The sequence below is a fragment of the Oncorhynchus kisutch genome, linkage group LG23 (assembly GCF_002021735.2).
Source record: "Oncorhynchus kisutch isolate 150728-3 linkage group LG23, Okis_V2, whole genome shotgun sequence".
NCBI classification, from domain to species: Eukaryota; Metazoa; Chordata; class Actinopteri; order Salmoniformes; family Salmonidae; genus Oncorhynchus; species Oncorhynchus kisutch.
In genome coordinates this window covers 14,842,590-14,857,612 of record NC_034196.2, presented here as the reverse complement: position 1 = coordinate 14,857,612, position 15,023 = coordinate 14,842,590, and the positions used below count along the sequence as shown (strand labels likewise).

The following is a 15,023-nucleotide window of genomic DNA, read 5'->3' as shown; positions in this document are numbered from 1 at the left end:
ACGCTTGCCCGACACATTTTACTGAACATACATTGGGAAATTTCTATCCATTTATGTCTCTAGATTAAAAAAAAACATGTCTGGAAAAAAGCAAAAGCATACTTTTTAATCCTTAAGGGAAGATAAATATGTAGCCTTATGTTCTGTGCAAATTTGATATAGGCCTATATTTAGACCAAAAAGTTACACTTTTTTAATTCTATATTTTTTGTACAGGTGAAAACTACAAAACAGGCCACTAACTGGGAGCGAGAACTCTGCGTCACCACCTGTTCCCTCAATCTGTGGTTTTTAGTCTCTCTTCATTGATTGGTCAGAACCTTCTCTACGGTCCGACCTTTTCAGAGATTATGCTCACTCAATGGATGGACTAGATGTCATTCGAGAGTATTTCGGCGCCGCCCTCTTATTTCGGTGCCGCCCTCTTATCTCGGTGCCGCCCTCTTATCTCGGTGCCCTCAGGTTAGTCTAATGAATTTTATCATGGCGTGCCCGTGGCAGGGGGCTATTGCTCTCTGCCGAACCTTTATGTTTCTTTTTACAGCATCTCAAGCCCACCTGTAACAACTTAAAAAAGTGATTGGAGACATTGTTTTTAATGTTACCGGGCTGAGCGCATTTTTTCTGAGACGATTGGTAAATTTTTTAACTAGAGGGATTGTCAGAGAAAAGCTCTTGCCATGTCTCTACTTTGTGTAAGAGGTGAGTTATTCCTTTTTTCGTTAATACATTTTCATATATTTTGGACTTCATAAATCGAAAACGGAACAATTGTTTCAAGTGAAGTAACGTTAGATTGTGAAACCCAGCAGTAACCGGTTTGAAAGCCGGATAGACCAAACTGGATGAGTTGAACTTTTGCGGCCGTGATTGTTTGTTTTTTCCCTTGTTGAAACAAAGTTGTTTCCGTATGTGTCTCCCTTATGGAGATGTAAAAGAAACGCTCGAAGTGAATATATTGTATAAAAATAGTTTATTTAGGCCATTTTATTTGGATTTGGGGATTATCTATTACATAATTCTGAGATGGGAGCCGTCACCTCTACCACCAGCTGTTTTCCAGTGTTTCTGCTCTAGTCAGCTGATTTAACGTTTGTTAGTTTGACATGTCAGTTTCCATGTTACAACATTAGGAAAAAGCAGTTTTACTTGCAAAATATTTTTTGATTGTGTAATGGTTGTAATTGGCTATCAAAAGTCTATTTCGAATTTGGTTGACTTTTATATCAAGTAAAATTAGAATATTGTATGATTGTGTGCTCTTATTGTACACAATCTGTTTTTTGCAATCGTGTTATCGTTTGTGTGGTGTGTGTGATTGAGACACTGGACAGCCTTTTATCTTCAGTTTGTGTGGTGTCTAAGATCACCATTGCCATGCCCTCTAAACATCTCATTTACTTCACAAAGAGTAGCCTATAATCCAATTTGTGTGGTAGTGTTTCTGCTTAACATCTGAAGTCTTAACAATACTGTATACTACAGTTCAGGTAACATTTAGCAAATAAGGTTGTCTAAAGTGAAATAAGTGTCAACGTAGCCAAAACCACATTTCTCCTCTTATACATGTGTAATATACAGCCGTTATTCATTCATGCTTGACTGGCATTTTTGTTGGTTAAGCTGGCTGCGCATGTTTTTCAATTCTTTTTCTGGGGGTACTTGATACTGGCACAATTTATGCTTGTGCAGTGACTCCTTGTTCAATTGATGATGTAATTAGTCATTGAAATTATGCACAAAATACCATCAAGGAATAGAGGCAAAAAAATAATAATTTTGCTTGACTGAGTTCTCAGAACTTCTCAATTATTTATACTGTAAGAAAAGCTTTTCCCTGTTTCTTTTTTTCCGTTCTGAAAAATACAAAAATTAGGCAAAATATCACTGAGATATATCTATTAATGAAAATGAAAAAGAATTACTAGTATCCGACTAGTTTTATTAGCTCCCCCTCTGTCGTCAATACCTGTGGTTCAGGATCAATACCCATGGCTCTTCGGCTGGTACGGGAGATCTCTCTTTTTGGCACTGAGGGAAATGGGATGAAAAACAGGCAGGTGTTGACTGTCAAGTCTTTCAGACCTGTCTCCATCAAGACTAATGATGTTTAAACAACATTTTATGCCTGACATCTCATGTTAGTATACATAGCAGACCAGGTAATAGACCAGTGTCAACCATGCTTGAAGCGTTATTTTCATTATCTCTTCAAACATTCTATTTTGGCAGGTACATAATGGCACAGGTGTGATTGTGGTCAGTAGGAACAGCAGTTGGCAGAGGCACTTTTTGATGGAATTTGTGCCGTGTCACAATTTCATTGTAATCAGGCTCCTCCTAACAAGTGAGGCGTCTAAGTTGTTAGCTCACCTAATTGAGTCAATGGCTTTTGTTGTCACGTCCAGACTTACAGCAGGTGCATGATACCAGATGGTGATGTAATAAAACAATATAAATGATAGCTGTCTTCTCTTGGCATCTCTCCATGGGCTAACCTTAATTCTCCCCATCCTGTAGAATCTTGTTTGACACCTCATTAGGCCAAGCCTCAACCTGGGCCCGTCACAGGCCAGAAGAGATTAGGGCTTGTGGCAGTGTATGGGTCATGAGGAGTCTGGACAGGTGAACACAGCACATCCAGAAATGAACACTCTAATTTACAGTAATTTAGCATGTTTGTTTAATATGCTGTGGTTTCCTCTAACACTTTCGTCCTAGAAAATGTACAACATACATTTATTGATTAGTATTGAGAAAATGGAAACTGGAGCCACCGTAGTTTAGTCTACCAACCCAAACATAGTAGTAGTGCATTGAATCCTAGACCGGATGGTCAGCCTGTATGTGATTGGCTGCTGTGACTCACCCCTTCCCCTGTACAGCAGTGTCATGGTTTTTTGTTTATTTATTGCCCATAGAAAGGCCCATCTCCATGGTGATGTCTTTACACAACAGATATGTGTTCCACCCCTCCAAGTGTGACAGGTGGACAGTCACAGAGACCCATGCTGTGTGTGGATCAGGGCTGGGCTGGGTGGACAGTACACATGGACCGCTCATGATAATATGGTCCTGCAAACCTAGGGATTCTATTGTGTGGATGCTGAATAGGCATCCTGGTTTGGTAGATGATTATTATTGCAGACTGAGTGTTTTAGGAGTACCACCAAGCCTTTTCAAATGCTAAGTGTGCCATTGACATGGAGAGGGATTTATTCTGTGGCTCCTATGAATAAACTCTGATGTGTGTGTCTCAGTGCTATAAAAAAACAGTGTTTGTGACAGTCTTGATGAAATGAAAGCACACTGCGTGAGGAAATGGGCCATGTTGACTTTGTCACAGATTCAGCTGCGTCAATAATCTGATATATAGATAGGGGGACAGAAGGATAGCTTGAGATGTATGGTCTAGGCCTATAAATCAAGAAGAGTGTGAGAGGGGAAAGATGTCATGTTGACAGGGCGAAAGAGAATTGGTCAGAGAGGACAGCGAGATTGAGTATAAAGTGCAGTGAGAGCGAGGGAGAGAGCTGAGAGATTGCAACAGTAATCCCCTGGCCATCTGTTGCTCTGTCTCGCTCGCTCTGTCTCTGTTTCTCTCTGCTCTCTGGTCTGCTTTCCCGCCCATAAGCTCCACCTGATCAGCTCCAGTGCAGTGTGTAAATACAGAACAATAGAAGCCTCTGACCCTGCTCTTCTCTTCCTGTCTCCCTGTACCGCCTGACAACACTCCCTAGGCATGCGTGGCCGGAGTAAGCAGTGTGTCCGTCCCATCCACAATGTGGTCACGTGACTTGCCTCCTCTGACCCCAATTTAAGGGTTACCAGTACTAATCCTCCGAGCTGAGTAACAATCGCAAGCCAGGCAGGCGTCCAGTGGATTCACTGGTGGAAATCCCTTAACTCAATATTCAAATGCACCTTGTGCTGGGCTGCTGGCAACTCCCAAACGTATCTTAAAATTTGACTGGATGTGATCAATGATATAGTTGGTATGTAGTATTCTTATTGGACCTTTTTTCTCTCTTATCATTTTATTACTCTGCTGCTGTGTTTCCAGTCTACTAAAACTAATATATACCCTATCTTCAATTATATATAGCCAATTGTTTCCTTTTACTTTGGTTACAGTTAGGGTTCTTTTGTTGTTCCTATCATTTGGTAAAGAAACAAAGCTATGGTCAGACATCAGGTGAGCACACAGTAGAGCAGATTAGTAAACAGTAGGTTGATAGGGGAACTGAGCAACTGCCCCTGGCCAAACACTGATGGCTTCCTCCAGTCACAAAGATGGACGGCTGAGCAGAAGAGCGATAAGAATCGGTTCCCATCATAATGGCACCTCGCTTTATGGCCCTCTGCTCTGTTCGCCTCCGCTTACAATGACGTCAGCTTGATTGGGACATCATGCCTGCCGTCGTGCCAGCTCAGGCCAGAGTCACAGTCTGGTGGCCTAGAAGAGCCTCTCTGGAAACACTGACGTCACACTCCTGACCCTCTGCTTTTCCACTGCTCCCTTTCCTATTTCCGCAGAGCCAGTGGGAGAATCGCAATTGGATTTCCTTGGTTCCTCCAAGAGGAAAGATGGAAATAAATGAGCTTTTATGAAATGACTCTTGTCTAGCGCGTCATCATCAGGAAAATGACAATTATAAAAGTGGAATCCCAAAATAATGTCTAAAGTGATGAATGTAGCTAGTTGTGCTAGACTTTTTATATATAGAAGGATAGGTAGCGTATCAATTTGTGCGCATGCTTTTCTCATCTGAGAAAACAACAGCAGTTTCAAAGGGAGTGTGGTGGATTACAAACTCTTCCGCGGTAGGATACACCTGAACATACTACCCCACAGGAGGCAATCTAGGAGAGGAGCAAATTCCTCCGGTCACCTATTAACTAATTGATGCTCTCCAACACATGGCGACCGCTTGTCGGTTTCCGGGTCCTGGAGGAAGGAGGAGTCGGAGTGGACAGACCTTTTGCCCATTTGAGAATATCTCCGTGTGTGTAGAGAATGGAAGATGGCAGGTGCATTTTGAAAGTGCTCTCTCCTCCACCTCCTCCATTTCCCTCCTTGGGGTCGTCTCTTTGCCACGTTGTTGCTGGGGAGATTAAGAGGCTAACTAAGATGGGCAAATAAATAGAGCCACACTCACTTGGGCTGCATGTTATTCTAGCTGTGTACAGAGCAAGAGAGGGGGAAGAGCTGTACGTGCTGATATTAAAATCATGTAGACTCCGCTCCTGTCACTCACCGCCACCCGATCCTGCCCATCTGCCATCCCAGCCCTGTCGTTTAGTCGCTGGTACATAAGGCTGAAGCAGCATTCACAATTAATCCCCTCTAAACCGTCTTTCAAATCCATAACCCTCATTGTATAGATACAGGAAATGTCTAAAGTCAGCCAGGTCTAAAAATACATGAGTGCACTAGATGTTGTTTTTCTACTCTCGTTGTCCACATAGTAGATGAAAAGAGAATTTGCAAATTGTTTTGTTTTATAAACATCTGGTAGGCTTAGCATTATATCATTGCCCTTGTTGTATGTTACATGCTGCTTTGTGATACCTAATATTTCGTGTAGATTAATCTGCCATTCAACCAATGACTACCTTTTCACCATTCTGATGTTTCACACACCTTACACTGGAATGATAGGTATGACTTTGACTTTCTGCGAACTGAAGGTCATTAGGTCAACATTAGGCTATCCCTAGACATGTGAAATATCTTTATGTCTAGAAGAGCTTCCAGGCTTCTGTCATAATGGTCCATTTTATTTTTTTTTAAAATATATATATTGCCGGGAAAGTTTGGTGAAACTAATTCCGTCTGAATTGTCCACTGGAAAAACGGACATGCTGTGGTAACATTTATATAACCAACGTTCTATAGTAATACTAGTCCTGTGTGAATAGGATTTAGGGCTCTCCATATTCCAGTCTATCAGGGTTTTGTCCAGGCAAAGGTTGGGATTATGTCTCCAGTGCCAGAGAACATAGCCCTCCCAGATAGGCTAAGTCAGTACGGGAGTGGATTGTGTATTATGGGATTTGACTGTGAAAGATTACAGCACAATATGAAAGTGTGGCCTGACAGAGTAGTGGTAAATTTACATTTACATCTGAATATTTACATAATTCATTTTTCAGGCCTCACCTACACATGTCATGTGCTCTTTTTTTCTGTGGTTGTGGTTGATTGGTGTTTGTGTGACTGGTTCCTGGTCCCTGATTCACCAATTGGCATGCACTGCTGGGTTACACTCAGCATGATGGATCTGACTGCAGCCTCTCAGGGGATGCCATTGAGGAGACATGAAGTGACCACGGGATCACAGTCATTGTACACAATGTAGTCTACAGCAATTTGTTTCTGATAAAGCTGTGTGATATCCCTGAAGTAAGTCATGAGCAGGGATACTGACTTGCTGTTTCTTTAAAAATTAAAAATAAAAACACATCTTCAACGTTTCTAATGGTTATTTTATGTTTCTTTCTTTTTCAGTAAAGAAAGCCAAGCTACATGGATCACGGGGTAAGTCCTTAAACTCTTTAGTTTGGTGTTATGTCTTAGAATGTTGTCCCAAACTAGGACCTTGTGGGTGTGTCATAAATATGTTAGCTATTTTGACAGTGGGAATTATGGGCAGAACACCTGGCGTTAGCGTAATAAACGCAACAAATAAGTTATAGGTCTGACGAGGGTTTGACCACTCACTGGCCAATAAAAACCTGCTCCGAAGCTTTTTGAGGTTGTAATAAACAGAGCGGTGTTTGTTTTCTACCTACAAATACAGTGGGGAGAACAAGTATTTGATACACTGCCGATTTTGCAGGTTTTCCTACTTACAAAGCATGTAGAGGTCTAATTTTTATCATAGGTAGTACACTTCAACTGTGAGAGACGGAATCTAAAACAAAAATCCAGAAAATCACATTGTCAGTGAATCAAATACTTGTTCTCCCCACTGTATAGCTGTCTTTTGAACGGTTTAAGCTACAAAATATTATAGCTTTTTCAGTAGGAGTGAGAGAAAGTGTCTGCTCCAAGCTGTTGCGCATGTAAAACTCTGCTGGCACCCAGCCATCCACTGACGCGATGTGATCTTTCTCGCTCATTTTTCAGAATAAAAGCCTGAAACTATGTCTAAAGACTGTTCACACCATGTGGAAGCCATAGGGAAAGGAATCTGGTTGACATCCCTTTAAATGGAGGGAAGGCATGCAATGGAACAGGGAGATTAGTTTCTCTTAGGCACTTCCTTGTTGGATTTTCCTCCAGGTTTTCACCTGCAATATCAGTTCTGTTATACTCAAAGACAATATTTTGACAGTTTTGGAAACTTTAGAGTTTTCTATCCTAATCTTACAATTATATGCATATTCTAGATTCTGGGCCTGAGAAATAGGCAGTTTCATTTGGGTACATTTTCATCCAAACATCAAAATACTGCCCCCTACACTCAACAGGTTAATGAAATCAACTAATGCATTGAGCTTGTCTGATGCTTAAAGCTTGCGGTTTGATGAAATAAGACAAACGCCTCAAGAGGGTGCCAGAGATCTAGATGACCAGAAGAAAAAAACGTAATCTGACCCAACTATTCTCCTCCAGCTCCTGCTGGCTTTCGCAGATTCTGCTATTCTGCTATTACTCTCCTGAAATTGTTTGTAATGCACTACACGAGGAGTTGGCAACCTTTCTCATATTGAATGCCAATTTATCTTTTCTACTGATCTGTGTGCCAGTTATGGTTTTCATATGCACATTTTCATGTAACAGTTTAATTTAATCTATAATAATGTCTTCATGTCTCAAAATCATTGTCATGTGGTTAATCAAAATTCCATAAAAATCTAAATGAAAATTAGAAACCTAAAAAAGTCAATTATTGCCATTGCCAAGTATGTAGAAATAGCCTACATAAAGCCAACAAATACAAACATTGCAGCCTGCAGGTATAAAAAATCCTATACAACCTCCCGAGTGGTGCAGTGGTCTACGGCACTGCATCTCAGTGCTAGCTGTGCCACTAGAGATTCTGGGTTCGAGTCCAGGCTCTGTCGTAGCTGGCCATGCCCGGGAGACCCAATTGTCCCAGTGTCGTTAAGGGAGGGTTTGGCCCGCAGGGATGGCCTTGTCCCAGTGTGCACTAGCGACTTCTGTGGTGGGCCGGGTGCAGTGCACGCTGACACGGTTGCTAGGTGTACAGTGCTTCCTCCAACACATTGGTGCTGCTGACTTCCAGGTTAAGTGGGGATTTGCAGCAGTGCGGCTTGGTTGGGTTTTGTTTCGGGGGATGCACAGCTCTCGACCTTTGCCTTTCCTGAGTCCGTATTGGAGGTGAGCTCGGGACAGACACAGCTCTAGGCTATTTGTGCAAGGGATAAGAAGCAGTGCTTGACTTGGGCAGGAGCCTCAAATGTTCTACTGCTTGAGCTCCTGTTCCTCTTATAGAATATTAGCTCAAAAGTATTGTGGATCTCCTGCACCTAAATATAAACAGTACCAGCACCCAAAATGAGTACCAAAACCTATTTCAGTCCAAGTCCAGCTGTTCTGGATGACTGTGTGATACGCTCTCGGTAGCCGATGTGAGCAAGGCTACCTTTAAACAGGTTAACATTTACAAAGCCGCAGGGCCAGATGGATTACCAGGGCGTGTACTCAAAGCATGCTCTGACCAACTGGCAAGTGTCTTCACTGACATTTTCAACCTCTCCCTGACCGAGTCTGTAATACCTACATGTTTCAAGCAGACCACCATAGTCCCTGTGCCCAAGGAAGCGAAGGTAACCTGCCTAAATGATTACCGCCCCGTGGCACTCATGTCGGTAGCCATGAAGTGCTTTGAAAGACTTGTCATGGCTCACATCAACAGCATCTCCCGGATACCCTAGACCCACTCCAATTCGAATAGAGCCCCACCAGATCCACAGATGTCGCATCCTCAATCGCACTACACACTGCCTGTTCCCACCTGGACAAAAGGAACACCTATGTAAGAATACTGTTCATTGACAACAGCTTAGCGTCCAACACCATAGTGCCCACGAAGCTCATCACTCAGCTAAGGACCCTGGGACTAAACACCTCCCGCTGCAACTGGATCCTGGACTTCCTGACTGGCCACCCCCAGGTGGTAAGGGTAGGTAACAACACGTCTGCCGCGCTGATCCTCAACACTGGGGCCCCTCAGAGGTGTGTACTTAGTCCCTTCCTGTAATCCCTGTTCACCCACGACTGCGTGGCCAAATACGACTCCAACACCCTTAAGTTTGCTGATGACACAACAGTGGTAGGCCTGATCACTGACAATGATGAGAGCCTATAGGGAAGAGGTCAGAGAACTGGCCGTGTGGTGCCAGGACAACAACCTCTAACTCTGTGTGTGCAAGACAAAAGGAGTTGATCATGGACTAAAGGAAAAGGCGGGCTGAACAGGTCCCCATTTAACATTGATGGGGCTTTCGTGCAGCAGGTTGAGAGTTTCAAGTTCCACATCACCAACAAACTATTATGGTCCAAACCTTTTTTTAATTTTTTTTAATTTACCTTTATTTAACCAGGCAAGTCAGTTAAGAACAAATTCTTATTTTCAATGACGGCCTAGGAACAGTGGGTTAACTGCCTGTTCAGGGGCAGAACGACAGATTTTGTACCTTGTCAGCTCGGGGATTTGAACTTGCAACCTTTCGGTTACTAGTCCAATGCTCTAACCACTAGGCTACACTGCCGCCCCCAAACATACCAAGACAGTCGTCAAGATGGCACAACAAAACCTATTCCCCCTCAGGAGACTGATTTGGCATGGGTCCTCAGATCCTCAAAAGGTTCTCCAGCTGCGCCATCGAGAGTATCCTGACCGATTGCATCACTGCCGGGTATGGGAACTGCTTGGCATCTGACCGTAAGGCGCTAAAGAGGGTAGTGAGTATAGCCCATTACATCACTGGGGCCAAGCTTCAAGCAATCCAGGACCTATATAATAGGCCGTGTCAGAGGAAAGCCCATAACATTGTCAGACTCCAGTCACCCAAGTCGTAGACTGTTTTCTCTGCTGCCGCACGGCAAGTAGTGCCGGGCGTCAAGTCAAGTCCCCCCCCCCCCCCCCCCCTTGTTTTGTACACTACTGCTACTTGCTGTTTGTTATCTATGCATAGTCACTTCACCCCTACCTACATACCAACAAATTACCTAACCTGTAACCCCGCACATTGACTCTGTACCGGTACCCCCTGTGTATATAGCCTCGTTATTGTGTTTTTATTCTTGAATTTCTTTGTTTGTTTATTTGGTAAATATTTTCTTAACTCTTATTGAACTGTACTGTTGGTTACGGGCTTGTATGTAAGCATTTAACGGCAAGGTCTACACTTGATGTATTCGGCGCACGTGACAAAGTTTGATTTGATTTTGATAAGAACTAGTCAGGTAGGCCTATTTTATTAGGTTTCTACTGGATGACAGCATTATATTTTTCCCTTTTCACACAGTGGTTATCGAAAGGGAGAGCTGGAAAGATTTTTCAAATACATAAGAGGGACTATTGTAATTCTCAATGGATGTATGTAAAAACATACATGCTTGCTGTCTGAAGTGAAGAAAGTGGTGGTGCGTAAAGCCAATCAGAAAAACTCAGATCCCCAAATGGGCACATTTTATATGCCTACATTTGCACCTATAGGCCTACTTCTATGTGTGCGCGTCCTTACACATCATTGACAGGAGCGTTCCGAACAAAAGACAATGACTAAATTGACAACTTGTAAATGGAATGAAATAAACCAAAACTTGTTTCTCTCAAGTGTAGCATTGTTTGCTGAGTGCACAATGTTTCCACTCCTACATTGAGAACAGGAAGATTGGAATAATAATATTGAACACATTAACAGAAATGACCATAACCAAATAAAGAAACATTGTAGATTTAAAGTTCAAATTCTTACAATTAAAATTCCTATAATTTCTGATGTACTACTGGTTATATATGTAATAGGGAATTGATATACACTAACAATCAGACGCAAACAATTCACACAATGAAGTTCTGAAACAATGAACGTGCACAAATTGGCTAGAGAGCGCATTCTGGAGAGAGAAGTACATTGTGCATGGTCAATCCAACGTCTGCATTGGCCATGCAGCATTTATGGTGATATGACCTCAGCACAGTTAGGGCATTCATACTTCTTGCGATTCATGGAGCAGCGCAGAGTTGTTGTCAAGGAAGTGAGTTTGTTTATACAGGATTTACCGCCCCCACCTAGTGTCAACCAATCATGTCAATGCGGAGCTATATGCCGCCCTCCGCATTGTTACAACATTTGGGGGGTGCATGGCGATGCGGTACAGAGCTGGATTTGGCCTCTGCATGCCTCTGGAGGCTCCGCGATTTGCGTCACACCTGTTATGGGTGTAAGATGGCGGATCAAGCATAAATTGGCTTTTAGTCTAGGTCTCCGCAATGGATTAGTTCACTGAGATGGGGGTAAATATATATTTGTTTGTTTTAGTCAAGCAGTAGCAAACACTCTTGGTCAACCAACAGCCTAACGACCCAACAATCAACCGGTCGACTAATGTGCTAGGGCTGTCCTAAGTCACGTTTTGTTTACACACACACAACGACAAGAGACCAGAGCCTTGTGAGTCACTCACTGTGGTGCCACACGCACCAGGTGATCTAGTTACAGTATGGAATTCAGAAAATGATAGATCTTATAATTATTACCCTAACTGTCTAAAATGTGCTAAATGTTCTGCATTTGGTTTGCTAACTTAGTAGCTAGTTATATTGTCTTGCAAAATGAAACGTAACAGCAGAGAATCCCCTCCTGGATCAAGAGCCTTGCTGTCTATTTGTTTTGTATGCAGCAAACTGAGTAGAATTTTGAGTTGCTTGCATAACTTTATGAGCTGGGATGACTGTCCTGCAAATAGCTTGCATTTTGCTATGAGATTTGTACTTGTTAGCATTGCTAACTTTCAGATTACAGCTGCTCAGTTGGGTTTGCCCCTTGTGTTCAGTGCCGGTGTTACTGAACATCCCAGGATGGCACAAGGTCTGTTTGACAGTCTGAAAACTGCCTAAATCTAACGTGCACAGACCTTTTGTGGGGGCATCCCAAAAAAGGTTTCCCACAACCGCGGTCACAGATTCGTTCAGCAATTAACACAAGTGGGGAAATCAGCACAATCGGATGAGTAAACTATTTTGATCTGGAATAAATTATACCTTTATTAACAATAATTCCGTCAAAATAGACGAGTTAGAAATATTATAGCCTAACATTACTATATCCAACCCAACTCCATTTCTTGCCACTAATATGTATCCCAGTGGTTTTCAAACGTTTTGTCCCGCTACCCCCCCCCCCCCCCCCCCCCCCCCAAAACTATTTGTGGCACATGTGCATTCAAAGTATTCAGACCCCTTCCCTTTTTCCACATTTCGTTACAGCCTTATTCTAAAATTGATTAAATAAAAGTTACTCATCAATTTACACACACTACCCCATAATGACAGTGAAATTGTTGGAATTGTATTAAAAATAAAACATAAATATTCAGAACCTTTGCTATGAGTCTTGAAATTCAGCTCAGGTGTATCCTGTTTCCATTGATCATCCTTGAGATGTTTCTACAACTTGATTGTACCTGTTGTACGTTCAATTGATTGGACATGATTTGAGAAGGCACACACATGTCTATATATGGTCCCACAGTTGACAGTGCATGTCAGAGCAAAAACTAAGCCATGAGGTCGAAGGAATTGTCCGTCGAGTTCTGAGACTGGATTGTGTCGAGGCACAGATCTTGGGGAAGGGTACCAAAAAATGTCTGCAGCATTGAAGGTCCCCAAGAACACAGTGGCCTCCATCATTCTTAAATGGAAGAAGTTTGGGATCACCAAGACTCTTCCTAGAGCTGGCCTCCTGGCCAAACTGAGCAATCGGAGAAGGATCTTGGTTAGGGAGGTGACCAAGAACCGATGGTCACTCTGACAGAGCTCCAGAGTTCCTCTGTGGAGATGGTTGTCCTTCTGGAAGGTTCTCCCATCTCGGCAGTACTCCACCAATCAGGCCTTTATGGTAGAGTGGCCAGATGGAAGCCACTCCTCAGTAAAAGGCACATGACAGCCAGCTTGGAGTTTGCTAAAAGGCACCTAAAGGATTCTCAGACCATGAGAAACAAGATTCTCTGGTCTGATGAAACCAAGATTGAACTCTTTGGCTTGAATGCCAAGCATCACATCTGGAGGAAACCTGGCACCATCCCAACGGTGAAACATGGTGGCAGCATCATGCTGTTGGGATGTTTTTCAAAGGCAGGGACTGGGAAATGAGTCAGGATAGAGGGAAAGATGAATGGAGAAAAGTACAGAGATCCTTTATGAAAACCAGCTCCAGAGTGCTAGGCACCTCAGACTGGGTTGAAGGTTCACCTTCCAACAGGACAACGACCCTAAGTACACAGCCAGGACAACGCAGGATTGGCTTCGTGGAAGTCCCTGAGTGGCCCAGCCAGAACCCGTACTTGAACCCGATAGAAAATCTCTGGAGAGACCTGATAATAGCTGTGCAGTGACGCTCCTCATCCAACCTGGCAGAGCTCCAAGTACAGGTGGACCAAGCTTATAGCGTCATACCCAAGAAGACTCGAGGCTGTAATCGCTGCCAATGGTGCTTCAACAAAGTACCGAGTAAAGGGTCTTTATACTTCTGTAAATGTCATATTTCTATTTTTTTAAATTTTTTAAAATAAATTTCCCAACATTTCTAGAACTGTTTTTGCTTTGTCACTCCAGGGTATTGTGTGTGTGTGTGTGTGCATTGAAGGGAAAATCTTTATTTAATATATTTTTATAATAAGGCTATAACGTATCAAAATGTGGAAGAAGTCAAGGGGTCTGAATATTTCCAAGTCCACTGTACATGCAAGTGTGCATAGGCTCACAATCGCTGCACAAATCTAGCCTGTCATTACAGCCATAAACGTTGATGCATTTTCAAAATGCAAGATCGGCTAGAGAAATCTACTGTTTTACAACTGCATTTTGAGCAGAAATTCATTCATGTTTGCAGCAAATATCAACTAGGGGTATATCATGTAGCTTTTTTTGGAGTCCAGGGCAAGTAAAATCATATACCCTACATTAGCAGATGTTGTAGGATTGGATGGAAAGCATGTTATGTCTGCACTGCGCCATCTTTTTGGAGTGCAGCTTGCCTGCAGAGTGCTCGTTGCCAGCCGGGAAGCCTTGTTCTTCCTTGTCGTAATACATTTGCCAGAATATGTGACATCTTCATCCCATAATATTGAAGGCAGTGCGACTTTACAGCTGCTTATATTTAGACATGTAGCCACTCAAACTAGGCCTATGTGGAAAATGATCAATCAAATCGCCAGGTTTTCTATTATTGTTTTGGCAAAGATGCCTCTGAAGTATGTTTGGTCATTGGTCAACATCAACAATCAAGACGTGCAACTATTGGTTCTAAAGCGTAGATGAGAATTTAACCACGACTTGTGGGTTCTGAACAACGACAAAAAAAAATATACAAAATAAATATTTTTGGGGGAAATTCTATCACCACTGAAAAGGGCACTTTGGTGGGACAAAGGGTAAAGTGCAGGTAGAGCCCTATCTGTGCACGTGCCTGCCTGTGTGTAAACCTTAAAGCCTTCCTAGCAGCTAGTCACTTGCGCCCATTTATCTTGTAGGTCAAACAGTTAAATATGTCAGGGCGGTGATTGGTTGATTGTGTATTGCATAATCTCATGGAGCTCTGTGTCCCTGCTTCCTGCCTAGCTCTAGCCCATGTGCTTCAGGTTAGCTGCTCAGATCAGTGTTGGCTAAGTCCAAATCCCCACGCCCTCCACCTAGGCAAATCCTTCCACTGTTTGCCTTCACGCCTATCCCATAAGCCCCATGAACGTGTTCCTGGCTAGCAGTAGCTGCAGCAGTGCAGTGAGTCACTGCTGACCTTACCATGGCATCTCCCAGTGTGGT

At 42.9% G+C, this 15,023-nt stretch overlaps 1 protein-coding gene across 7 annotated transcripts in view; it reads left to right on the top strand.

Moving 5' to 3' along the window:
* Positions 1-456: 456 nt before the first annotated feature.
* Positions 457-15,023, top strand: part of unc13bb (unc-13 homolog Bb (C. elegans)) — a 100,344-nt gene continuing 85,777 nt past the window's right edge. For all 7 annotated transcript variants that reach the window (XM_020457273.2, XM_031802412.1, XM_031802410.1 and 4 more), the window contains exons 1-2: positions 457-702; positions 6,512-6,541. In XM_020457273.2, the coding sequence (XP_020312862.1) occupies positions 681-702; positions 6,512-6,541 (52 nt within the window). In that variant the 5' untranslated portion in view covers positions 457-680. The remainder of the gene's footprint in view (positions 703-6,511; positions 6,542-15,023) is intronic.